Below are 27,626 nucleotides of genomic sequence, written 5' to 3' on the forward strand. Positions count from 1 at the left end.
AGCACCTACCTTGTTTGTTTTCATGGCGTTTTAAAGATTTTAGACTCTTAAAGCCTTTTTTGTGTTTTTTAATCTTATGTCCTTTATGATTAACGCCGCATTAACAGAGGAACAGCTGTTAGTGACATGACAGCCAGACATCATAACAGGAAGAACACAAAGATAACAACAGAGCCTGGCTGGTCCACTACAGAACAGAACCTAATACCTGGCTGGTCCACTACAGAACAGAACCTAATACCTGGCTGGTCCACTACAGAACAGAACCTAATACCTGGCTGGTCCACTACAGAACAGAACCTAATACCTGGCTGGTCCACTACAGAACAGAACCTAATACCTGGCTGGTCCACTACAGTACAGAACCTAATACCTGGCTGGTCCACTACAGAACAGAACCTAATACCTGGCTGGTCCACTACAGAACAGAACCTAATACCTGGCTGGTCCACTACAGAACAGAACCTAATGCCTGGCTGGTCCACTACAGAACAGAACCTAATGCCTGGCTGGTCCACTACAGAACAGAACCTAATGCCTGGCTGGTCCACTACAGAACAGAACCTAATACCTGGCTGGTCCACTACAGAACAGAACCTAATACCTGGCTGGTCCACTACAGTACAGAACCTAATGCCTGGCTGGTCCACTACAGAACAGAACCTAATGCCTGGCTGGTCCACTACAGAACAGAACCTAATACCTGGCTGGTCCACTACAGAACAGAACCTAATGCCTGGCTGGTCCACTACAGAACAGAACCTAATGCCTGGCTGGTCCACTACAGAACAGAACCTAATACCTGGCTGGTCCACTACAGAACAGAACCTAATACCTGGCTGGTCCACTACAGTACAGAACCTAATGCCTGGCTGGTCCACTACAGAACAGAACCTAATACCTGGCTGGTCCACTACAGAACAGAACCTAATACCTGGCTGGTCCACTACAGAACAGAACCTAATGCCTGGCTGGTCCACTACAGAACAGAACCTAATGCCTGGCTGGTCCACTACAGAACAGAACCTAATGCCTGGCTGGTCCACTACAGAACAGAACCTAATACCTGGCTGGTCCACTACAGAACAGAACCTAATGCCTGGCTGGTCCACTACACTACAGAACAGAACCTAATACCTGGCTGATCCACTACAGAACAGAACCTAATGCCTGGCTGGTCCACTACAGAACAGAACCTAATACCTGGCTGGTCCACTACAGAACAGAACCTAATACCCGGCTGGTCCACTACAGAACAGAACCTAATACCCGGCTGGTCCACTACAGAACAGAACCTAATACCCGGCTGGTCCACTACAGAACAGAACCTAATACCCGGCTGGTCCACTACAGAACAGAACCTAATGCATGGCTGGTCCACTACAGAACAGAACCTAATGCCTGGCTGGTCCACTACAGAACAGAACCTAATGCCTGGCTGGTCCACTACAGAACAGAACCTAATGCCTGGCTGGTCCACTACACTACAGAACCTAATGCCTGGCTGGTCCACTACAGAACAGAACCTAATACCTGGCTGGTCCACTACACTACAGAACCTAATGCCTGGCTGGTCCACTACAGAACAGAACCTAATACCTGGCTGGTCCACTACAGAACAGAACCTAATACCTGGCTGGTCCACTACAGAACAGAACCTAATACCTGGCTGGTCCACTACAGAACAGAACCTAATGCCTGGCTGGTCCACTACAGAACAGAACCTAATGCCTGGCTGGTCCACTACAGAACAGAACCTAATGCCTGGCTGGTCCACTACAGAACAGAACCTAATACCTGGCTGGTCCACTACACTACAGAACCTAATGCCTGGCTGGTCCACTACAGAACAGAACCTAATGCCTGGCTGGTCCACTACAGAACAGAACCTAATACCTGGCTGGTCCACTACACTACAGAACCTAATACCTGGCTGGTCCACTACAGAACAGAACCTAATGCCTGGCTGGTCCACTACAGAACAGAACCTAATGCCTGGCTGGTCCACTACAGAACAGAACCTAATACCTGGCTGGTCCACTACAGAACAGAACCTAATACCTGGCTGGTCCACTACAGAACAGAACCTAATACCTGGCTGGTCCACTACACTACAGAACAGAACCTAATGCCTGGCTGGTCCACTACAGAACAGAACCTAATGCCTGGCTGGTCCACTACAGAACAGAACCTAATGCCTGGCTGGTCCACTACAGAACAGAACCTAATACCTGGCTGGTCCACTACACTACAGAACCTAATGCCTGGCTGGTCCACTACAGAACAGAACCTAATACCTGGCTGGTCCACTACACTACAGAACCTAATGCCTGGCTGGTCCACTACAGAACAGAACCTAATGCCTGGCTGGTCCACTACAGAACAGAACCTAATACCTGGCTGGTCCACTACAGAACAGAACCTAATACCTGGCTGGTCCACTACAGAACAGAACCTAATGCCTGGCTGGTCCACTACAGAACAGAACCTAATGCCTGGCTGGTCCACTACACTACAGAACAGAACCTAATACCTGGCTGGTCCACTACACTACAGAACCTAATGCCTGGCTGGTCCACTACAGAACAGAACCTAATACCTGGCTGGTCCACTACAGAACATAACCTAATGCCTGGCTGGTCCACTACACTACAGAACCTAATGCCTGGCTGGTCCACTACAGAACAGAACCTAATACCTGGCTGGTACACTACACTACAGAACCTAATACCTGGCTGGTCCACTACACTACAGAACCTAATGCCTGGCTGGTCCACTACACTACAGAACCTAATGCCTGGCTGGTCCACTACAGAACAGAACCTAATACCTGGCTGGTCCACTACAGAACAGAACCTAATACCTGGCTGGTCCACTACAGAACAGAACCTAATGCCTGGCTGGTCCACTACAGAACAGAACCTAATACCTGGCTGGTCCACTACAGAACAGAACCTAATGCCTGGCTGGTCCACTACACTACAGAACAGAACCTAATACCTGGCTGGTCCACTACACTACAGAACCTAATGCCTGGCTGGTCCACTACAGAACAGAACATAATACCTGGCTGGTCCACTACAGAACAGAACCTAATACCTGGCTGGTCCACTACACTACAGAACCTAATACCTGGCTGGTCCACTACACTACAGAACCTAATGCCTGGCTGGTCCACTACACTACAGAACCTAATGCCTGGCTGGTCCACTACAGAACAGAACCTAATGCCTGGCTGGTCCACTACACTACAGAACCTAATACCTGGCTGGTCCACTACAGAACAGAACCTAATACCTGGCTGGTCCACTACACTACAGAACCTAATACCTGGCTGGTCCACTACAGTACAGAACCTAATACCTGGCTGGTCCACTACAGAACAGAACCTAATACCTGGCTGGTCCACTACAGTACAGAACCTAATACCTGGCTGGTCCACTACAGAACAGAACCTAATACCTTGCTGGTCCACTACAGAACAGAATCTAATACCTGGCTGGTCCACTACACTACAGAACCTAATACCTGGCTGGTCCACTACAGAACAGAACCTAATACCTGGCTGGTCCACTACAGAACAGAACCTAATACCTGGCTGGTCCACTACACTACAGAACCTAATACCTGGCTGGTCCACTACACTACAGAACAGAACCTAATACCTGGCTGGTCCACTACACTACAGAACCTAATACCTGGCTGGTCCACTACACTACAGAACAGAACCTAATACCTGGCTGGTCCACTACAGAACAGAACCTAATACCTGGCTGGTCCACTACAGAACAGAACCTAATACCTGGCTGGTCCACTACACTACAGAACAGAACCTAATACCTGGTTGGTCCACTACACTACAGAACCTAATGCCTGGCTGGTCCACTACAGTACAGAACCTAATACCTGGCTGGTCCACTACAGTACAGAACCTACCATGCTGAGGCTCCTTATACACAACACTTTCCAGATTAAACAGCAGCTCTCCCGTCTGAGAGTCTACGTGTCCCGTGAGGTGAGCAGCACAAGGTAAACAGTAAAGAGAGAGAGCAGTGGTCAGATTAAATACACCATCAGCAGGACAAGGTAAACAGTAAAGAGAGAGAGCAGTGGTCAGATTAAATACACCATCAGCAGGACAAGGTAAACAGTAGAGAGAGAGAGCAGTGGTCAGATTAAATACACCATCAGCAGCACAAGGTAAACAGTAGAGAGAGAGAGCAGTGGTCAGATTAAATACACCACCAGCAGGACAAGGTAAACAGTAGAGAGAGAGAGCAGTGGTTTAACTCCCGTCTCCTCACCTCTGTGATGTCACTAGTTTAACTCCTGTCTCCTCACCTCTGTGATGTCACTAGTTTAACTCCTGTCTCCTCACCTCTGTGATGTCAGTCCACTAGTTTAACTCCCGTCTCCTCACCTCTGTGATGTCAGTCCACTAGTTTAACTCCCGTCTCCTCACCTCTGATGTCAGTCCACTAGTTTAACTCCCGTCTCCTCACCTCTGTGATGTCACTAGTTTAACTCCTGTCTCCTCACCTCTGTGATGTCAGTCCACTAGTTTAACTCCTGTCTCCTCACCTCTGTGATGTCACTAGTTTAACTCCTGTCTCCTCACCTCTGTGATGTCAGTCCACTAGTTTAACTCCCGTCTCCTCACCTCTGTGATGTCAGTCCACTAGTTTAACTCCTGTCTCCTCACCTCTGTGATGTCAGTCCACTAGTTTAACTCCCGTCTCCTCACCTCTGTGATGTCAGTCCACTAGTTTAACTCCTGTCTCCTCACCTCTGTGATGTCAGTCCACTAGTTTAACTCCTGTCTCCTCACCTCTGTGATGTCAGTCCACTAGTTTAACTCCTGTCTCCTCACCTCTGTGATGTCAGTCCACTAGTTTAACTCCCGTCTCCTCACCTCTGTGATGTCAGTCCACTAGTTTAACTCCCGTCTCCTCACCTCTGTGATGTCAGTCCACTAGTTTAACTCCTGTCTCCTCACCTCTGTGAGATCAGTCCACTAGTTTAACTCCCGTCTCCTCACCTCTGTGATGTCAGTCCACTAGTTTAACTCCTGTCTCCTCACCTCTGTGATGTCAGTCCACTAGTTTAACTCCCGTCTCCTCACCTCTGTGATGTCAGTCCACTAGTTTAACTCCCGTCTCCTCACCTCTGTGATGTCACTAGTTTAACTCCCGTCTCCTCACCTCTGTGATGTCAGTCCACTAGTTTAACTCCTGTCTCCTCACCTCTGTGAGATCAGTCCACTAGTTTAACTCCTGTCTCCTCACCTCTGTGATGTCAGTCCACTAGTTTAACTCCTGTCTCCTCACCTCTGTGATGTCAGTCCACTAGTTTAACTCCCGTCTCCTCACCTCTGTGATGTCACTAGTTTAACTCCTGTCTCCTCACCTCTGTGATGTCAGTCCACTAGTTTAACTCCTGTCTCCTCACCTCTGTGATGTCAGTCCACTAGTTTAACTCCTGTCTCCTCACCTCTGTGATGTCACTAGTTTAACTCCCGTCTCCTCACCTCTGTGATGTCAGTCCACTAGTTTAACTCCTGTCTCCTCACCTCTGTGAGATCAGTCCACTAGTTTAACTCCCGTCTCCTCACCTCTGTGATGTCAGTCCACTAGTTTAACTCCTGTCTCCTCACCTCTGTGATGTCAGTCCACTAGTTTAACTCCCGTCTCCTCACCTCTGTGATGTCAGTCCACTAGTTTAACTCCTGTCTCCTCACCTCTGTGATGTCAGTCCACTAGTTTAACTCCTGTCTCCTCACCTCTGTGATGTCACTAGTTTAACTCCCGTCTCCTCACCTCTGTGAGATCAGTCCACTAGTTTAACTCCCGTCTCCTCACCTCTGTGATGTCAGTCCACTAGTTTAACTCCTGTCTCCTCACCTCTGTGATGTCACTAGTTTAACTCCCGTCTCCTCACCTCTGTGATGTCAGTCCACTAGTTTAACTCCTGTCTCCTCACCTCTGTGATGTCACTAGTTTAACTCCCGTCTCCTCACCTCTGTGAGATCAGTCCACTAGTTTAACTCCTGTCTCCTCACCTCTGTGATGTCAGTCCACTAGTTTAACTCCCGTCTCCTCACCTCTGTGATGTCAGTCCACTAGTTTAACTCCTGTCTCCTCACCTCTGTGATGTCAGTCCACTAGTTTAACTCCTGTCTCCTCACCTCTGTGATGTCACTAGTTTAACTCCTGTCTCCTCACCTCTGTGATGTCAGTCCACTAGTTTAACTCCTGTCTCCTCACCTCTGTGAGATCAGTCCACTAGTTTAACTCCCGTCTCCTCACCTCTGTGATGTCAGTCCACTAGTTTAACTCCTGTCTCCTCACCTCTGTGAGATCAGTCCACTAGTTTAACTCCCGTCTCCTCACCTCTGTGATGTCAGTCCACTAGTTTAACTCCTGTCTCCTCACCTCTGTGATGTCACTAGTTTAACTCCTGTCTCCTCACCTCTGTGAGATCAGTCCACTAGTTTAACTCCTGTCTCCTCACCTCTGTGATGTCAGTCCACTAGTTTAACTCCCGTCTCCTCACCTCTGTGAGATCAGTCCACTAGTTTAACTCCCGTCTCCTCACCTCTGTGATGTCAGTCCACTAGTTTAACTCCCGTCTCCTCACCTCTGTGATGTCAGTCCACTAGTTTAACTCCTGTCTCCTCACCTCTGTGATGTCACTAGTTTAACTCCCGTCTCCTCACCTCTGTGATGTCAGTCCACTAGTTTAACTCCCGTCTCCTCACCTCTGTGATGTCAGTCCACTAGTTTAACTCCCGTCTCCTCACCTCTGTGATGTCAGTCCACTAGTTTAACTCCCGTCTCCTCACCTCTGTGATGTCAGTCCACTAGTTTAACTCCCGTCTCCTCACCTCTGTGATGTCAGTCCACTAGTTTAACTCCTGTCTCCTCACCTCTGTGATGTCACTAGTTTAACTCCTGTCTCCTCACCTCTGTGATGTCAGTCCACTAGTTTAACTCCCGTCTCCTCACCTCTGTGAGATCAGTCCACTAGTTTAACTCCCGTCTCCTCACCTCTGTGATGTCAGTCCACTAGTTTAACTCCCGTCTCCTCACCTCTGCGAGCAGCCATCAGTAGCGCCTCTTCAATGCGCTGCAGCTCCTTCTGTTTCGCCTCCTGCTGGTAACGCTCCTCCTTCGCAGCATCATACTTTATCGCTTTGAAACAACACACCATGGACATAGTTAATAAAAACAACGGGTGTTGGAATATTCAGGGATTCAGGTGATGTTTTGGTACTTAAATCACATAGAACAAGACAACATGACTATATAGTGGATAGACATAGAACTGTTGATAGAAACATACATACAGTACAGTTTAACTGGTGTTAGCGTTTTAACATTCAGAGCTTTAGTTGCCGGTTGGACTGTGTGGATTCAACCATGGATAGACTATAGACTTACTTCCACTGTATGAACCAAGTTTAAGTTTAGTCCTAGATTTAAAAAGAGGGGTGTTTTTTTTGTTGTCCAGGAAACGGTTGATCTTGGTCTGGGAAACTGTCCAAAACAGGCCCTACACAAATCTATAGTACCAGTCAAAAGTTTTAGAACACCTACTCATTCCAGGGTTTTTCTTTATTTTTTACTATTTTCTACATTGTAGAATAATAGTGAAGACATCAAAACTATGAAATAACACACATGGAATCATGTAGTAACTCAAAAAAAGTGTTAAACAAATCAAAATATATTTTATGTTTGAGATTCTTCAAAGTAGCCACCCTTTGCCTTGATGACAGCTTTGCACTCTTGGCATTCTCTCAACCAGCTTCATGAGGTAGTCACCTGGAATGCATTTCAATTAACAGGTGTGACTTGTTAAAAGTTCATTTGGGGAATTTCTTTCCTTCTTAATGCATTTGAGCCAATCAGTTGTGTTGTGACAAGGTATGGGTGTTAAACAGAAGATAGTCTTATTTGGTAAAAGACCAAGTCCATATTATGACAAAAACAGCTCAAATAAGCAAAGAGAAATGACAGTCCATCATTACTTTAAGACATGAAGGTCAGTCAATGCAGAAAATGTCAAGAACTTTGAAGGTTTCTTCAAGTTTAGTCGCAAAACCCATCAAGCGCTTTGATGAAACTGGCTCTCATGAGGACCGCCACAGGAAAGGAAGACCCAGAGTTACCCCTGCTGTTTAGAGGTTAACTGCACCTCAGATTGCAGCCCAAATAAATGCGTCACAGAGTTCAAGTAAAAGACACATCTCAACATCAACTGTTCGGAAGTATTGCATGAAATCAGACCTTCATGGTCAAATTGCTGTCTAGAAACCACTACTAAAGGACACCAATAAGAAGAGGAGACTTGCTTCGGCCAAGAAACACGAGCAATGGACATTAGACCAGTGGAAATCTGTCCTTTGGTCTGATGAGATTTTTGGTTCCAACCGCCGTGTCTTCGTGAGACGCAGAGTAGGTGAACGGATGATCTCCACATGTGTGGTTCCCAGCGTGAAGCATGGAGGAGGAGGTGTGATGGTGCTTTGCTGGGGACACGGTCTGTGATTTATTTAGAATTCTAGGCACACTTAACCAGCATGGCTACAACAGCATTCTGCAGTGATACGCCATCCCATCTGATTTGCGCTTAGTGGGACTATCATTTGTTTTTCAATGACCCAAAACACAGCGAGGCTGTGTAAGGGCTATTTGACCAAGAAGGAGAGTGATGAAGTGCTGCATCACATAACCTGGCCTCCACAGTCACCTGACCTCAACCCAACAAGTGCTCAGCATATGTGGTAACTGTTGGAAAAGCATGACTGTTAGAAAAGCATTCCAGGTGACTACCTCACGAAGCTGGTTGAGAGAATGCCAAGAAAAAGGGTGGCTACTTTGAAGAATCTAAAATATATTTTGATTTGTTTAACACTTTTTTTGGTTACAACAGGATTCCATATGTGTTATTTCATAGTTTTGATGTCTTCACTATTATTCTACAATGTAGAAAATAATAAAAAAATAAAGAAAAACCCTTGAATGTATAGGTGTGTCCAAACTTTTGACTGGTACTGCACACACACACACAAAACCAGATACCCAATTAGAAAACAGCCATACCAAATGTAGAGGTGGACTGGTGTGTGTGTGTCACAGTGCTCTCCACCAGAGCAGCAAGGAGTACATTACTGTGTTTGTTCTTGTCATTCATTGTTTCTGCTTCTGTGGATGTGACTGGTGCAAACACCACCGGTTAAAAGGGATACTTCAGGATGTTGTCAATGAGTTCCTTTATCTACTTCCCCCAGAGTCAAGATTAACTCATGGATACCATGTTATTTGTTTCTATGTGCTGTTTGAAGGAAGTTGCTAACTAGTGCTAGCGCAATTGCTAACTTCATGTTATTGTGCTAACACTAGTTAGTGTTGGCTCGCAAAACTACCTTTAAACATTCCTTCGTACTGGAGCTGCTATCCATAAGTTCATCTGACTCTAGGGAAGTCGATATAAGGGCCTCATCGACAACATCCCAACATATCCCTTTAATATGAAGATAATGTATTTGGCCAGGACAGTATTTCTGCATCTGTGGATCAACACAGGTTAATATGAGGATATTTGCCCAGGACAGTATTATATCTAAGTAGCCTAGTCTAACAGTACTGCCCCTACCAAACAAAAATGGCAGTAACTGCTCATTGGAGTGTAACTGAGAAAAATGTTTTGAAAATGTTTTTTTTTCATTGTGCAGACAAATGAGTTGTAGGCAAATCACTGTTGTCTTATTATGAGGTAATGTTTTATTCATATTGACCGTGACCTTTGACCCTAGACAGCAGTTACTGCCTTCTTGCTTGGTACACCCAATGGAATACGTTTCCATGATATATATATATATTTTTTTTTTACACAAACTTGTGTTCATAAATGCATTCGCGATGTAGCTGTCCGTTTCATATAGTTTGATACTTGTATAAGCAAAGAACAAATCAAAAATACAAAAAAAAAAAGGTACATCATAGACACTGCAGCCCAAAGCTTGGTGACACCAAGGTAAAAGGCAGTAACTGACATGAGTATATAATAGTTACTGCTTTCCTCCTTGGTTTCACTGGAACTTTCTGTAGTTACTGCAGACATGACCTCCCATTTTCTCCAGAACAGAACACAGGAAATTTGTCCACATGATAAAGAAGACAACCCCACCTCTTTAAGGAATACCTGGGATAGGATTAAGTAATCCTTCTACCCCCCCCCCCCCCCCCCCAAAAAAAAATGATATAGATGTACTATTGTAAAGTGGTTGTTCCACTGGATATCATAAGGTGAATGCACCAATTTGTAAGTCGCTCTGGATAAGAGCGTCTGCTAAATGACGTAAATGTAAATGTAAATCTAATATATTTTAAAAATAAATGTCAGTAACTTATTTTTGATCAAAATGTGAAGTTACTGCTCTTTTGCTTGGTAGGAGAGAGTAGATGAGGCCCATTGTGTAATCCATTGTTCTATTCACTATGACATCATCCTCCCAGTTCTGAGGAGGCTCATATGTTCTGATCTAAATGAGGCTGTCAACTGAGTCACAAATTCACCGGTAACAGATTTCAATCCAGTAGCCATTTGTTGCTTTTTTTTTCCCCTCTTCAGGTTTTTACTCTCAAAGTCACACTTTATTTTATAGAAAAATAGTGATGTTCTAAGTCCATAACAACGCTTAAACCACATCAGGAAACCACTTTTGACTTCTGGGAAAATCATTTTTACAAATTTTTTTATTCAAGTGTGCATGGCACCTAATACTGTTTGGTTAGTGGTGTTTCTGTAGCGCACATGAGATGGAGTATGCAAAACAAAATGGCTACCGGATTGAAGCAAATAATCATGATATCATTCTGCCAGGTAGGCAGAGGATTCTTTGTATCTAGTTAACCTTTAACTGAGAAGGTTTTTGGGAAATCCTTTCCACCAACCAGAAGACGGTTAGGCCCATTATTAGCGTCGCTATATTTTTCCTTAATTGTTTGAAACTTGGACAAAATCCCACAATAGAAACTCGAAGCCAGGCCTCCCGAGTGGCGCAGCGGTCTAAGGCACAGCATCGCAGTGCTAGCTGTGCCACTAGACATTCTGGGTTCGAGTCCAGGCTCTGTCGCAGCCGGCCGCGACCGGGAGACCCATTGGGGCGGCGCACAATTGGCCCAGCGTCGTCCGGGTTAGGGGAGGGTTTGACCGGCAGGGATGCCCTTGTCCCTTGGCCAAGTTTCGCACTAGCGACTCCTGTGGCGGGCCGGGCGCCGTGCACGCTGACACGGCCGCCAAGTGTACGGTGTTTCCTCCGACACATTGGTGCGGCTGGCTTCCGGGTTGGATGGGGCGTTGTGTTAAGAAGAAGTGCGGCTTGGTGGGGTCGTGTTTCAGAGGACGCACGGCTCTCGACCTTCGCCACTCCCGAGTCCGTACGGGAGTTGCAGCGATGAGACAAGACTGTAACTACCAATTGGAAACCACGAAAATTGGGGAGAGGAAAAAGAAACGCTAAACCAGTTATTCTATAAAGACTTCCTCATTATGCGTTTTCCTGTTCTATCGGTTCTCATATCAACTTTCTTTCATTGTCTAGCAGCTAAAGGCATAATCCCAGTCATATTAGCAACCCATGATAGTTGTTGATAATCCCAGTCATATTAGCAACCCATGATAGTTGTTGATAATCCCAGTCATATTAGCATCCCATGATAGTTGTTGATAATCTCAGTCATATTAGCATCCCATGATAGTTGTTGATAATCCCAGTCATATTAGCATCCCATGATAGTTGTTGATAATCCCAGTCATATTAGCATCCCATGATTAGTTGTTGATAATCCCAGTCATATTAGCAACCCATGATAGTTGTTGATAATCCCAGTCATATTAGCAACCCATGATAGTTGTTGATAATCCCAGTCATATTAGCATCCCATGATAGTTTGTTGATAATCCCAGTCATATTAGCAACCCATGATAGTTGTTGATAATCCCAGTCATATTAGCATCCCATGATAGTTGTTGATAATCCCAGTCATATTAGCATCCCATGATAGTTGTTGATAATCCCAGTCATATTAGCATCCCATGATAGTTGTTGATAATCCCAGTCATATTAGCATCCCATGATAGTTGTTGATAATCCCAAGTCATATTAGCATCCCATGATAGTTGTTGATAATCCCAGTCATATTAGCATCCCATGATAGTTGTTGATAATCCCAGTCATATTAGCGTCCCATGATAGTTGTTGATAATCCCAGTCATATTAGCAACCCATGATAGTTGTTGATAATCCCAGTCATATTAGCATCCCAATAGTTGTTGATAATCCCAGTCATATTAGCATCCCATGATAGTTGTTGATAATCCCAGTCATATTAGCATCCCATGATAGTTTTTGATAATCCCAGTCATATTAGCATCCCATGATAGTTGTTGATAATCCCAGTCATATTAGCATCCCATGATAGTTGTTGCATCTTTAGATCTCCCCTCAATTCTATATTCTAACAGATATTTCCATCTCTCGCTTTTTGGAACATTTGCACGTAGGCCTACAGCCGAGTGCACATTGCTGCGCTTAAAATGTGAATAAATAATAGTTTAGCAGCATTGTAAGCTAAAACTTTCTGATTTGTTCCATCAGGCCGTATTAATTGATACAGTGTTTACCTCTCCACTACACTACTTTTGATATGCATTGTGGGGATTAAGGAGAAACACGCCTATGCCCATTGAAAATGAAGTGGGTATACGGTGTTATAGCCTCCACTACAACCACTGCTGAATCTGTATGCTAATCACAACATTAATATATATATGTTTGCTTACTGCACGACCATCTATAGCCCAACAACCACCAATTACACTGTAAAGGAAAACCTTTTTCCCCTCACAAGGAGAAAACATGTTGTCTTTTTCCTGTTGTGCTTTTGTAATAGAGGTTTGAGTTAATCCTGGGCTGAGCCATACAGACAAAACAATTACTGCCATTATGTTTTAAATTGAATATTAGGCTACGTGTTATTTTGTACTTGATGTAATCATCTCTTCTCTCTCTCTCTCTCTTCTCTCTCCTCCTCTCTCTCTCTCTCTCTCTCTCTCTCTCCTCTCTCATCTCTCTCTCTCTCTCTCCTCTCTCTCTCTCTCTCTCTCTCTCTCTCTCTCTCTCTCTCTCTCTCTCTCTCTCTCTCTCTCTCACTCTCTCTCTCTCTCTCTCTCTCTCTCTCTCTCTCTCTCTCTCTCTCTCTCTCACTCTCTCTCTCCTCTCTCTCTCTCTCTCTCTCTCTCTCTCTCTCTCCTCTCTCTCTCTCTCTCTCTCTCTCTCTCTCTCTCTCTCTCTCTCTCTCCTAGTGTTATGATAATAGTAGCAACCATTGAAACAGTGTCTCTCTCTCTCTCTCTCTCTCCTCTCTCTCTCTCTCTTCTCACTCTCTCTCTCTCTCTCTCTCTGTGTTATGAATAGTAGCAACATTGAAACAGTCTCTCTCTCTCTCTCTCTCTGTGTGTTATGAATGAGCCTGACTGCCTTCAGGACTGTGTTCGTGTCCATGGATAATTCAAGGACTTTGTGTCCAGTGGTTGCCTAGCAGCACGAGTGTTTTCTCTGGATGTGTCAGTTAAACAGATGAATATTACATCTAAAACACACAGTACAGGATAAGGGCTGGGCAATACATTGTCTTTTAATTGTACACTACACCTTACAGTGAAATGCTTACTTACAAGCCCTTAATCAACGATGCAGTTTTAAGAAAAATACCTAAAAAAATAAAACATTTGAAAAAAGTAAGAGATAAGAAAAACAAATAATTAAAGAGCAGCAGTGAATAACAATAGTGGGGCTATATACAGGGTGTTACGGTACAGAGTCAATGTGGAGGCTATATACAGGGTATTACGGTACAGAGTCAATGTGGAGGCTATATACAGGGGGTACCGGTACAGAGTCAATGTGGAGGCTATATACAGGGTGTTACGGTACAGAGTCAATGTGGAGGCTATATACAGGGTATTACGGTACAGAGTCAATGTGGAGGCTATATACAGGGTATTACGGTACAGAGTCAATGTGGAGGCTATATACAGGGTATTACGGTACAGAGTCAATGTGGAGGCTATATACAGGGTATTACGGTACAGAGTCAATGTGGAGGCTATATACAGGGGGTACCGGTACAGAGTCAATGTGGAGGCTATATACAGGGTATTACGGTACAGAGTCAATGTGGAGGCTATATACAGGGGGTACCGGTACAGAGTCAATGTGGAGGCTATATACAGGGTGTTACGGTACAGAGTCAATGTGGAGGCTATATACAGGGTATTACGGTACAGAGTCAATGTGGAGGCTATATACAGGGTATTACGGTACAGAGTCAATGTGGAGGCTATATACAGGGTGTTACGGTACAGAGTCAATGTGGAGGCTATATACAGGGTATTACGGTACAGAGTCAATGTGGAGGCTATATACAGGGGGTACCGGTACAGAGTCAATGTGGAGGCTATATACAGGGTGTTACGGTACAGAGTCAATGTGGAGGCTATATACAGGGTATTACGGTACAGAGTCAATGTGGAGGCTATATACAGGGGGTACCGGTACAGAGTCAATGTGGAGGCTATATACAGGGGGTACCGGTACAGAGTCAATATGGAGGCTATATACAGGGTGTTACGGTACAGAGTCAATGTGGAGGCTATATACAGGGTGTTACGGTACAGAGTCAATGTGGAAGCTCTATACAGGGGGTACCGGTACAGAGTCAATGTGCGGGGGCACCGGTATCGAGGTAATTGAGATAATTATGTACATGTAGGTAGAGTTATTATTGATTGTAGAGCTGTTAAAGTGGCTATGCACAGATTATAACAGAGAGTAGTAGCAGCATGGGGGGGGGTGCAAATAGTCTGGGTAGCCATTTGATTAGCTGTTCAGGAGTCTTATGGGTAGAAGCTGTTTAGAAGCCTCTCGGACCTAGACTTGGCGCTCCGGTACCGCTTGCCGTGCGCTAGCAGAGAGACAGTCTATGACTAGGGTGGCTGGAGTCTTTGACGATTTTTAGGGCCTTCTTCTGACACCGCCTGGTATAGAGGTCCTGGATGGCAGGAAGCTGGATGGCACTACATGGTCAAAAGTATGTGGACACCCCTTCAAATTAGTGTATTGGGCTATTTCAGCCACACCCGGTGCTGACAGGTGTATAAAATTGAGCACACAGCCATGAAATCTCCATAGAGAAACATTGGTCGTAGAACGGTCCTTACTGAAGAGCACAGTGACTTTCAACATGGCACCGTCATAGGATGCCACCTTTGCAACAAGTCCGTTCATCAAATGTCTGCCCTGCTAGAGCTTCCCCGGTCAACTGTAAGTGTTGTTATTGTGAAGTGGAAACGTCTAGGAGCAACAACGGCTCAGCCGTGAAGTGGTAGGCCACACAAGCTCACAGAACAGGACCGCCGAGTACTGAAGCGCGTAGCACGTAAAACTCGTCTGTCCTCGGTTGCAACACTCTACCGAGTTCCAAACTGCCTCTGGAAGCAACGTCAGCATGATAACTCTTCGTCGCGAGCTTCCTTTAATGGGTTTCCATGGCCGAGCAGCCGCGCACAAGCCTAAGACCACTATGCGCAATGCCAAGCGCCGGCTGGAGTGGTGTAAAGCTTGCCACCATTGGACTCTGGAGCAGTGGAAACTCGTTCTCTGGAGTGATGAATCACGCTTCACTATCTGGCAGTACGACGGACGAATCTGGGTTTGGTGGATGCCAGGAGAATGCTACCTGCCCGAATACATAGTACCAACTGTAAAGTTTGGTGGAGGAGGAATAAATGGTCTGGGGTTGTTTTTCATGGTTCGGTCTAGGCCCCTTAGTTCCAGTGAAGGGAAACCTTAACGCTACAGCATACAATGACATTCTAGACAATTCTATGCTTCCAACTTTGTGGCAACAGTTTGGGGAAGGCCCTTTCCTGTTTCAGCATGACAATGCCCCTGTGCACAAAGCGAGGTACATAGAGAAATGGTTTGTTGAGATTGGTGTGGAAGAACATGACAGGCCTGCACAGAGCCCTGACCTCAACCCCATCGAACACCTTTGGGATGAATTGAAACGCAGACTGCAAACCAGGCCTAGTCGCCCAACATCAGTGCCCCGACCTCACTAATGCTCGTGGATGAATGGAAGCAAGTCTCCGAAGCAATGTTCCAACATCTAGTGAAAAGCCTTCCCAGAAGAGTGGAGGCTGTAATAGCAACAAAAGGGTGTGACCAACTCCATATTAATGCCCAGTATGGATCCCACTTACCAGTATGGATTTTTACAATACAGTCTATAAAATATATTTTGATACAGTGCTAAATTAATGAAAGGTTCTAGACTACTTTACTGTCAGTTTTGTCCTAGTTTGGTTGAGTAGAAAACAAATCAGAAGAATGGAGAAAGCCCATTAAAAACCACTAAGGATTTATTTATTGCCATCCAGGTGACACCTCATGAAGCTGGGAAGGAGAGAGGAAAATAATGAACAGAAGAGAGAGGGGGAGAGACAGAGGGGGTGAAAGAAGAGAAGAGGGAGGATAAAGAGGATGTAAAGAGAGAGGGGGGAAGGAGAGGGGGATACCTAGTCAGTTGTATAACTGAATGCATGCAACTGAAATGTGTCTTCCGCATTTAACCCCAACCCCTCTGAATTAGAGAGGTGTGGGGGGGCTCGGGAGGCACAGGGAGGGAGGGAGGGAGGGAGGGAGGAGAGAGAGAGAGGGGGATTAGAGAATAGAGAGAGAAAGAATGAGGGAAAAAGAGAGAGAAGAAAGAGAGAGGGAGGAGGGGGTGAAAGAAGGGGAGGGAGAGAGAAGGAGTGAGAGGAGAGGATTAGAGAGAAAAAAAAACTGCCAGACATTAATGCATTGACTTATCTCATAGAATAATATTTTTTAGATATTCTAAATAAGTTCACAGCCAATGGGATATTTTGTAATGAGTTCAGTGACCATTGTCCCGTTGCCTGCATAAGAGACATTAAGCTCCCTAATTATCGCTCACGTATTATTACAAAGAGAAATGTTTTGAATTTTAATGAGCAATTTTCTTTGGACTGAGCTGGGGTTGAGTGATTGGTGGGTTGTGTCAACTTTCACCGACACGGATCAGGCCCTTAATTGTTTTATTTCCCTGTTTAACTCTGTTGCAGATAAACATTCGCCATACAAAAAGCTAAGGGTAAAAAATAGATCTAATCCTTGGTTCACGCATGAACTGTCTGAGAAAGAAATGTAGCTTGGGCTAAGGCTAGACTGACTGATTCCACATCTGATTGGCAGTACTCCAGACATTTGAGAAATGTGTCCATCTCTGGTTAGAAAATAAAAAAAGATTTTTTTTAAAGAAATCGACCAATTTCTTGAATTGTGTATCAGAGAGTGGTGGTAATCCAGCCAATTTATTGAAATCTTTAAAACAAAACTCCACCACCCTCGTTGCCCGAGCAGGGTTTTACAGCATCCTGTCCCATTCTAGACTAAACGGAAATGTGTGGTGCTTTTAATAACCATTTTGCTTCAGCTGACCACCTGTCTGAAAGGATAGTCTCTGAAAACGTATCAGATTACCACTAGAGGGAGTCCTTTAGTCACCTCTGAAACAGATTGTACAGAATGATGCAGTAACAGACTCACAGACTTTATTTCCATTTCCACCATTTGATGTCTATGATGTATTAAGGGTTTTGCAAAAAGATTGATGTTAAACAATCAAAAAAAAGAGACTGATTCACTTGATCCATTCTTACTGCAGCTGTCTGCGCCACTTATTGCAGAACCACTGACCCATATTGTGTTTCTTGGCCATCTTAAACAAATCTACTTTGAAACATAAGTATACACCTCATACACGTGGTTCTGTGCTTTAAATCCTTCTGACTTGGATAACTACCATGGTCCTGTGCTTTAAATCCTTCTGACTTGGATAACTACCATGGTCCTGGGCTTTAAATCCTTCTGACTTGGATAACTACCATGGTCCTGTGCTTTAAATCCTTCTGACTTGGATAACTACCATGGTCCTGGGCTTTAAATCCTTCTGACTTGGATAACTACCATGGTCATGTGCTTTAAATCCTTCTGACTTGGATAACTACCATGGTCCTGGGCTTTAAATCCTTCTGACTTGGATAACTACCATGGTCCTGTGCTTTAAATCCTTCTGACTTGGATAACTACCATGGTCCTGTGCTTTAAATCCTTCTGACTTGGATAACTACCATGGTCCTGGGCTTTAAATCCTTCTGACTTGGATAACTACCATGGTCCTGTGCTTTAAATCCTTCTGACTTGGATAACTACCATGGTTCTGGGCTTTAAATCCTTCTGACTTGGATAACTACCATGGTCCTGGGCTATAAATCCTTCTGACTTGGATAACTACCATGGTCCTGGGCTTTAAATCCTTCTGACTTGGATAACTACCATGGTCCTGTGCTTTAAATCCTTCTGACTTGGATAACTACCATGGTCCTGGGCTTTAAATCCTTCTGACTTGGATAACTACCATGGTCCTGGGCTTTAAATCCTTCTGACTTGGATAACTACCATGGTCCTGTGCTTTAAATCCTTCTGACTTGGATAACTACCATGGTCCTGTGCTTTAAATCCTTCTGACTTGGATAACTACCATGGTCCTGTGCTTTAAATCCTTCTGACTTGGATAACTACCATGGTCCTGTGCTTTAAATCCTTCTGACTTGGATAACTACCATGGTCCTGGGCTTTAAATCCTTCTGACTTGGATAACTACCATGGTCCTGTGCTTTAAATCCTTCTGACTTGGATAACTACCATGGTCCTGTGCTTTAAATCCTTCTGACTTGGATAACTACCATGGTCCTGTGCTTTAAATCCTTCTGACTTGGATAACTACCATGGTCCTGTGCTTTAAATCCTTCTGACTTGGATAACTACCATGGTCCTGTGCTATAAATCCTTCTGACTTGGATAACTACCATGGTCCTGTGCTTTAAATCCTTCTGACTTGGATAACTACCATGGTCCTGTGCTTTAAATCCTTCTGACTTGGATAACTACCATGGTCCTGTGCTTTAAATCCTTCTGACTTGGATAACTACCATGGTCCTGTGCTTTAAATCCTTCTGACTTGGATAACTACCATAGACCAGGACATAGCACCGTATCAGCTGCTCCTCTCCTTTTAGATGATGTGTTAAATATGCATCACTGCATCCTGTATCAAAAAGGTTGGCTGGTCCTCATTAAAAGTCCTGGAGAACATTTCATTTCTCCCTTTTTGTTTCCAAATGTCTACTACTCAAACTTCTGGCTTACCGAACTACGTTGTTGTAGCATCAGAGTTACGAAACCCGTTACGAGGGTTGTTTAACTCTTGACTTTCCTTGGGTCTACACCGAATTAGGTCAATCCTTCTTCAGGTTTAAATGCCCCCCATTCCTGGAATAACCTGCAGAACACCATGCGTTTTGATTCCCTGGTGCTGCTTGAGCAGTTTAGGAGACTCATGTTGAGTTTGTTTAATGAGAAGTGCATTTGTTTAGATAAAATATAAAAATGTATTGTGGTATTAAATTATAAAAAATAAAATATGTTTTATTTTTATTTTTAACTGTAACCCCTTTTTTTAAATGAAATGTTCATGCTGAATATGTTGTCCTCAGGGCACCATTGAAAATGAGACCCTGGTCTTAATGAGTTCCCCTGATTAAATACACTTTATAAATCACTTAAAGCATCTCTGATGCTCATCTCTAGGCATCAATACTGTGACACTAATCTTCCCCAAATCGAATACAACGTATACACATAAGCATCATGTTTCTTGACGCATATCTTTTTGCAAAAAAAAAAACATACCAGATTGACGCTTTTCAATGATATAATGTTGGTATAATGTTACGTCAGATATGAAATAGGTCCTTTTGAGTTAGCCACAGAGACAAAGACAGTCCCAAAGGCAGGCAGTCTCCTTCACAGAGCACTGCTGGGACAGAGATCACTCAAAATGGTCCTGCCATCCCTTACATACAGCAAATAAAACAATAACATGTAGCCTAATCTAGAATCTAACATTACATACTGTAGCATATCTATGGCACTAAGAGTATAGTGTAGGCTATACACAGTGTAAAATAACATATGAAAAGAGATCCAAGCTTTTTATTGCTATATGCAGAAATCCTCTATTTTCTTTGGAATATGGTACACTTCTAAGTGCTGCTATGACAGAACTTTCAAGTCCAATAAAATACTGATTCAAACTATTGAAACCCATCATCCCTGCAGTCAGGTGTTCCCTTAGGGCCCCAGAGTCTGATTATCTTTCAGTCTCATTCTATTTCTCCTGGTGTAATCACCCATACACTTCAGCCAGTGACAGTTCAGTAGTTCATTTAAAATGTGCCTACTGTCTAAATGGATAGACTACTGTCTGAAGGTAGCGGCCTGCCGCCTGAAGGGTAGCGGCCTGCCGCCTGAAGGGTAGCGGCCTGCCGCGTGAAGGGTAGCGGCCTGCCGCGTGAAGGGTAGCGGCCTGCCGCCTGGAGGGGGCAGACTACCGCCTGGAGGGGGCAGACTACCGCCTGAAGGGTAGCGGCCTGCCGCCTGAAGGGTAGCGGCCTGCCGCCTGAAGGGTAGCGGCCTGCCGCCTGAAGGGTAGCGGCCTGCCGCCTGAAGGGTAGCGGCCTGCCGCCTGAAGGGTAGCGGCCTGCCGCCTGAAGGGGGCAGCCTACCGCCTGAAGGGGGCAGCCTACCGCCTGAAGGGGGCAGCCTACCGCCTGAAGGGGGCAGCCTACCGCCTGAAGGGGGCAGCCTACCGCCTGAAGGGGGCAGCCTACCGCCTGAAGGGGGCAGCCTACCGCCTGAAGGGGGCAGCCTACCGCCTGAAGGGTAGCGGCCTGCCGCCTGAAGGGGGCAGCCTGCCGCCTGAAGGGTAGTCTACTGTCTGAAGGGGGCAGCCTACCGCCTGAAGGGTAGCGGCCTGCCGCCTGAAGGGTAGCGGCCTGCCGCCTGAAGGGTAGCGGCCTGCCGCCTGAAGGGTAGCGGCCTGCCGCCTGAAGGGGGCAGCCTACCGCCTGAAGGGGGCAGCCTACCGCCTGAAGGGGGCAGCCTACAGCCTGAAGGGTAGCGGCCTGCCGCCTGAAGGGGGCAGACTACCGCCTGAAGGGTAGCGGCCTGCCGCCTGAAGGGGGCAGACTACCGCCTGAAGGGTAGCGGCCTGCCGCCTGAAGGGTAGCGGCCTGCCGCCTGAAGGGGGCAGCCTGCCGCCTGAAGGGGGCAGCCTGCTGCCTGAAGGGTAGTCTACTGTCTGAAGGGTAGCGGCCTGCCGCCTGAAGGGGGCAGCCTGCTGCCTGAAGGGTAGTCTACTGCCTGAAGGGGGCAGCCTGCTGCCTGAAGGGGGCAGCCTGCTGCCTGAAGGGGGCAGCCTGCTGCCTGAAGGGTAGTCTACTGCCTGAAGGGGGCAGCCTGCTGCCTGAAGGGTAGTCTACCGCCTGAAGGGGGCAGCCTGCTGCCTGAAGGGTAGTCTACTGTCTGAAGGGGGCAGCCTACTTGTATGGAAGGAAAGTGGTCAAAATAAGCATATGTAATGTCGCAATTGAATGTGAAATGACACTGCAACTTCCATTCCATTCAACAAATGACATCTGAAAAACCTTCCTGATTAACTGAAACATCCGGATTATTATTTTCATGACTCAAAACAAGACACACGAAAAAAAACCATGAGATATTTTTTAAAACTTGCAGAAAGAAGACTTGTGTTTCAGATAGAAGTATAGACCCCATAACCAATCAAGGACGTAAACACTACCTGTCTGTTAGTAGATTGGAGCCGGTGTTTAATGGAAGTCCACAAATCAGAGGGCCAGATAAAGACAGGTACCGTATAACTGTCATAGCGTCAGTATCTGACTCAGCTATTCATTAGATTTGTAGACAAAACCTTGACATCGAAAAAAAAGTCCCCAGAAAAAAAACAGTCTGGAGAAGCTCAGAAGATTCCAGAATAAAACCACAATACAAACCATTGTAATACCACAGTAGCAGTGTTAAATCATCAAGCTGAATTGACTAGCGGTATAGTCTGGTTCTGGGAAGAAACCGGTCGTGCAGGCTTTTATTCTAGCCCATCACTAGGACACCTGAATTAAATAAATCAAATGAAGGTATTTCAGTCTGGGCCATGATTCGCTGATTCAGTTGTGTTACCGCAGGGCTGGAACGAAAGCCTGCACACACAGAAGCTCTCGAAGACAGGAGTTGGAGAACCCAGTGTTCTCACAGGAGAAAGAGTACATTCACAGACTAGAGAGAGAGAGAGAGACTTGATTGGTCTCAGTCCACCACCCTGAACCCAGACTGGAGGATCCTCTTACCATTGTATGGACATGTACGTAACTGAGACGCAGCTGAAACACAGATAGCGCCATTGAAATACAGCTTCCTAAGGAGCTTTGACGGCTGGAGGCCACTGTAACTCATTATAGTACAGGACAGTATTACAGTGGCATAACAGTCTACAGGACAATATTACAGTGGCATAACAGTCTACAGGACAATATTACAGTGTTATAACAGTCTACAGGACAGTATTACAGTGGCATAACAGTTTACAGGACAGTATTACAGTGGCATAACAGTCTACAGGACAGTATTACAGTGTTATAACTGTCTACAGGACAATATTAGTGTTATAACAGTCTACAAGACAATATTACAGTGTTATAACAGTCGTCATGATATTACTACAGCATCATAAGTCTACAGGACAGTATTATTACAGTGTTACAAGTCTTATAAATCAAGTGTCACAAATCTCAAAGAGTGTTGTTATGAATCAATTCATGAGACTGGCATGTAGGGCTAGATGTAGGCCAACACTAAACCCGGATCTGGAATCATTTGGAATCATTTAGAGCCATAGAACACAAAAATAGAGGGTATAAAATGATCCTTACTTGCTCCAGGAACCACCAGCAGATACAGACCATCTAACGTTGCGACTACAGCGTCATTGTACAAGTTCTTCCAAGGGATCTTCAACGTCAGTTTTCCTGAAAAACAACAAGATCCTCAAGTCAAGAGGACGCAATAACATCGGAGTTATTAAACCTAGTGTGTTCCATATCTGAGTTATTAAACCGAGTGTGTTCCATATCGGAGTTATTAAACCTAGTGTGTTCCATATCTGAGTTATTAAACCGAGTGTGTTCCATATCGGAGTTATTAAACCGAGTGTGTTCCATATCTGAGTTATTTAACAGAGTGTGTTCCATATCTGAGTTATTTAACAGAGTGTGTTCCATATCTGAGTTATTTAACAGAGTGTGTTCCATATCGGAGTTATTAAACCTAGTGTGTTCCATATCTGAGTTATTAAACCTAGTGTGTTCCATATCGGAGTTATTAAACCTAGTGTGTTCCATATCTGAGTTATTTAACAGAGTGTGTTCCATATCTGAGTTATTTAACAGAGTGTGTTCCATATCTGAGTTATTTAACAGAGTGTGTTCCACATCGGAGTTATTAAACCTAGTGTGTTCCATATCTGAGTTATTTAACACCTAGTGTGTTCACATATCTGAGTTATTTAACATAGTGTGTTCCATATCTGAGTTATTTAACATAGTGTGTTCCATATCTGAGTTATTTAACAGAGTGTGTTCCATATCTGAGTTATTTAACATAGTGTGTTCCATATCTGAGTTATTTAACAGAGTGTGTTCCATATCGGAGTTATTTAACAGAGTGTGTTCCATATCGGAGTTATTTAACAGAGTGTGTTCCATATCTGAGTTATTTAACAGAGTGTGTTCCATATCTGAGTTATTTAACAGAGTGTGTTCCATATGAGTTATTTAACAGAGTGTGTTCCATATGAGTTATTTAACAGAGTGTGTTCCATCTTGTCCAGCCATCTTGTGTCAAGATGACCACAATGGAAATAAGTCCCAGACTTTATTGTGTGTTATCCGTCGATGATTTTATTAATGTGTATGTTTGGCTTTTAAGGTGTATGTGTGCTTTTTTTTTTTTTTTTTTAAATGGTCGAATTAATAAACTAAACTAAAACAGCCTTACCTCATGGTATTCTGTAGACTTTTCTAACTACAATAACATCTGAGTTATCTAACAGCCTTACCTCATGGTATTCTGTAGACTTTTCTAACTACAATAACATCTGAGTTATCGAACAGCCTTACCTCATGGTATTCTGTATTGTCTAACTACAAACTATGCTATCCGATATACTGGTCTAACATATAAAGCTTGACTCAATTCATTCATGATGGTTGTCGTTTGATTAGGTTGAGCCTTTGTGCTTCTGATCGATTGAATCTATGTAGTCTACACCAAGAATAGCTGGCCCCAGTTTTCTGGCTGAGCATCTTTTCCTTCATAAAAAGACCTTTCAGTTCCCACGACACCGTCTTTCAGATGACAACCTACATAACAGCTCTAAAACAGACAGCACCATCAGCACAGTGTCTGATGAACAGACTGCCTAGACTGCTTTTGAATGGCATCATAATTACTTTGCTGTGATTGGTGGGAAAACCTGAATAAAAACATGTCTTATTCAATCCATTTACTGATAAAAGACCAGACATTTTTTATTACCTTTATTTAACTACGCAAGTCAGTTAAGAACAAATTCTTATTTTCAATGAAGGCCTAGTGGGTTAACTGCCTTGTTCAGGGGGCAGAATGATAGATTTGTACCTTGTCAGCTCGGGGATTTGAACTTGCAACCTTTCAGTTATTAGTCCAACGCTCTAAACACTAGGCAACCCTGCCAACCCAATGACGTGACTCCGCCAATAATTACATTTAGAGGATTGGAGGACTCTATATTAATATCCAAGGGGATTTTTCTGTTAGGATCTATGAGAAAATCTAAGGGATTTTATATCATTCTAAATTAATTAATTAATAATAAATCGCTTTGTTTAAACCTCTTAAGGATCCACCACCTTTAAAAAATAAATAAAAATTGCCTAAAATCTACATAAACTAAAAACCTTCTGGTTTTCTTGGAACTAAAACACCATCATATTAATCACATTAATTAAGCAAGTACCAATCAAACGTTTGGACACACCTACTCATTCCAGGATTTTTCTTTATTTTGACTATTTTCCACATTGTACAATATAAGTGAAAACATCACAACTATGAAATAACACATATGGAATCAGTTAAGAACAAATTGTTATTTACAAGGACAGCCTAGTCTTTTCTCCCCATCGGGGAATTGAACCCTGGTCTCCCGCGTACCCGCATTCTCTAGTACAGCCATTATTGAAGGTACTTGAGGTCACGGAGAAAGTCTGGACATGGCCTGCTCTCCCTTACGTAAGGAATTAGACACTTTCCCATGTTTACTACAGTATGTACTATAGTCTATGTTTACTTGTCAGACTGCACAGTAGCCTAATAAACAAATGCAGGTGGCTTATATCTTCGAAATGCTTTAAATGCTTTATTATCCAAATGTAAAAGCATAAGGTGTACAGTATTTCTTCATCTGCATCTTTATGCTTTCGTTAATAAAATAATGATACAAATACTCTTTCAAAATGCAGATATTGATTTAGTTATGGATCCATAACGAATTACTATGGGAATAAGTATTACTGAATTACAGAAATATTGAAACAAATTGTTGCTTACTGGAAAATACTCTTTCAAATACACATGGTCACGTTGTACAGCACCATTATGGCTATTAACAGGGCTGTATTCTGGCCTTCATAAATATTATTCTGGCCTTCATAAATATTATTCTGGCCTTTATTCAGGTTACAAATCACTCACTGTGGGTTTTTTGTTGAAAACATAATAATCTCCAAATTATCGTATATATATATATATATATATAGTCTGTTTCAGCACCGTTTGGCGCTGCTCTGAGACGAGCACGGAAAAACGATAATGTTCAATTATGTTCCATGATATTCTTAAGATCAATGTGTTGACTGAATATAAGCAGGTGATGTCTGCTAAATAATGAAGTTAGGTTTCTCCAGAAATAAAGATTTCTAAAATAACAAACTGGCTTTATTTACAAATTAGTGAGAATGTCTCACCCCATGTTTGAGTACCCAACGCGTTCAGGCCTAAATTAGAAGGCTTTAATCTAGACCAGGCCTAAATTTGAAGGCCTTAATCTAGACTAGGCCTAAATTAGATGGCCTTAATCTAGACCAGGCCTAAATTTGAAGGCCTTAATCTAGACCAGGCCTAAATTAGATGGCCTTAATCTAGACTAGGCCTAAATTAGAAGGCTTTAATCTAGACCAGGCCTAAATTAGAAGGCCTTAATCTAGACTAGGCCTAAATCCATAGTGAACAGGCTTCCTCTATTCCTCTGGAGAAAACAACAGACCAAATCTCCACCCGGCACAGCCAGAAGAGGACTGGCCACCCCTCATAGCCTGGTTCCTCTCTAGGTTTCTTCCTAGGTTTTGGCCTTTCCAGGGAGTTTTTCCTAGCCACCCCTCATAGCCTGGTTCCTCTCTAGGTTTCTTCCTAGGTTGTGGCCTTTCTAGGGAGTTTTTCCTAGCCACCCCCTCATAGCCTGGTTCCTCTCTAGGTTTCTTCCTAGGTTTTGGCCTTTCTAGGGAGTTTTTCCTAGCCGCCGTGCTTCTACACCTGCTTTGCTTGCTGTTTGGGGTTTTAGGCTGGGTTTCTGTACAGCACTTTGAGATATCAGCTGATGTAAGAAGGGCTATATAAATACATTTGATTTGATTCTGGGAGAGATGAAAACAGTCGGATGTTGACCCGTACTCTGGTCTGATTAGAGTGGCAAGTCATTCAGGTCAATATGAAGAAGGAAAAAAAATGTTAAAATCATATTGGTCACATCCTAATTAGGATGGAACTACTGCCTTCAGAAATCAACAGGAGGGGGGGGGTCATGTGTCTCAGTTAAGATGCATTGATGTGTAGATCCTCATAAGGAACAACAGGTCCAACATGGGACAAGTGATACAACTCCAGTCTCAAAGTCACAGTGGTCCAATTCCCTGCTTTGTTAACCACAACCAGATCACATGCTGCTGATGTTGTCTAGCTAGTAGGAGATATACAGACACCACTATACACAGACCAGACCAGTAGTCAACAGCTGTGGATCAGAGAGAAACTCATTCAAAAAGCCCATCTCCAGATATTGGTGGTAATGTAGTCTTGTTTTCTACAGCGGCTGTGGGAAGAGACCGGTGGTAATGTAGTCTTGTTTTCTACAGCGGCTGTAGGAAGAGACCGGTGGTAATGTAGTCTTGATTTATACAGCGGCTGTAGGAAGAGACCGGTGGTAATGTAGTCTTGTTTTCTACAGCGGCTGTAGGAAGAGACTGGTGGTAATGTAGTCTTGTTTTCTACAGCGGCTGTGGGAAGAGACTGGTGGTAATGTAGTCTTGTTTTATACAGCGGCTGTGGGAAGAGACTGGTGGTAATGTAGTCTTGTTTTCTACAGCGGCTGTAGGAAGAGACTGGTGGTAATGTAGTCTTGTTTTCTACAGCGGCTGTGGGAAGAGACCGGTGGTAATGTAGTCTTGTTTTCTACAGC

The 27,626-nt window shown here is 44.1% G+C and overlaps 1 protein-coding gene across 5 annotated transcripts in view; it reads right to left on the reverse strand.

Moving 5' to 3' along the window:
• Positions 1 to 27,626, reverse strand: part of vps13c (vacuolar protein sorting 13 homolog C) — a 229,235-nt gene that overhangs the window by 184,610 nt on the left and 16,999 nt on the right. For 2 of the 5 annotated variants that reach the window (XM_045709063.2, XM_045709068.2), the window contains exons 4-8: positions 23,008 to 23,103; positions 22,426 to 22,458; positions 7,089 to 7,190; positions 3,937 to 3,999; positions 10 to 81 (exon numbers count right to left, since the gene is read on the reverse strand). In XM_045709063.2, the coding sequence (XP_045565019.1) occupies positions 10 to 81; positions 3,937 to 3,999; positions 7,089 to 7,190; positions 22,426 to 22,458; positions 23,008 to 23,103 (366 nt within the window). The remainder of the gene's footprint in view (positions 1 to 9; positions 82 to 3,936; positions 4,000 to 7,088; positions 7,191 to 22,425; positions 22,459 to 23,007; positions 23,104 to 27,626) is intronic. The other 3 variants (XM_045709065.2, XM_045709066.2, XM_045709067.2) reach the window with 3 other exon arrangements.

Source organism: Salmo salar, chromosome 26 (assembly GCF_965601325.2).
Source record: "Salmo salar chromosome 26, fSalSal1, whole genome shotgun sequence".
Classification (NCBI taxonomy): Eukaryota; Metazoa; Chordata; class Actinopteri; order Salmoniformes; family Salmonidae; genus Salmo; species Salmo salar.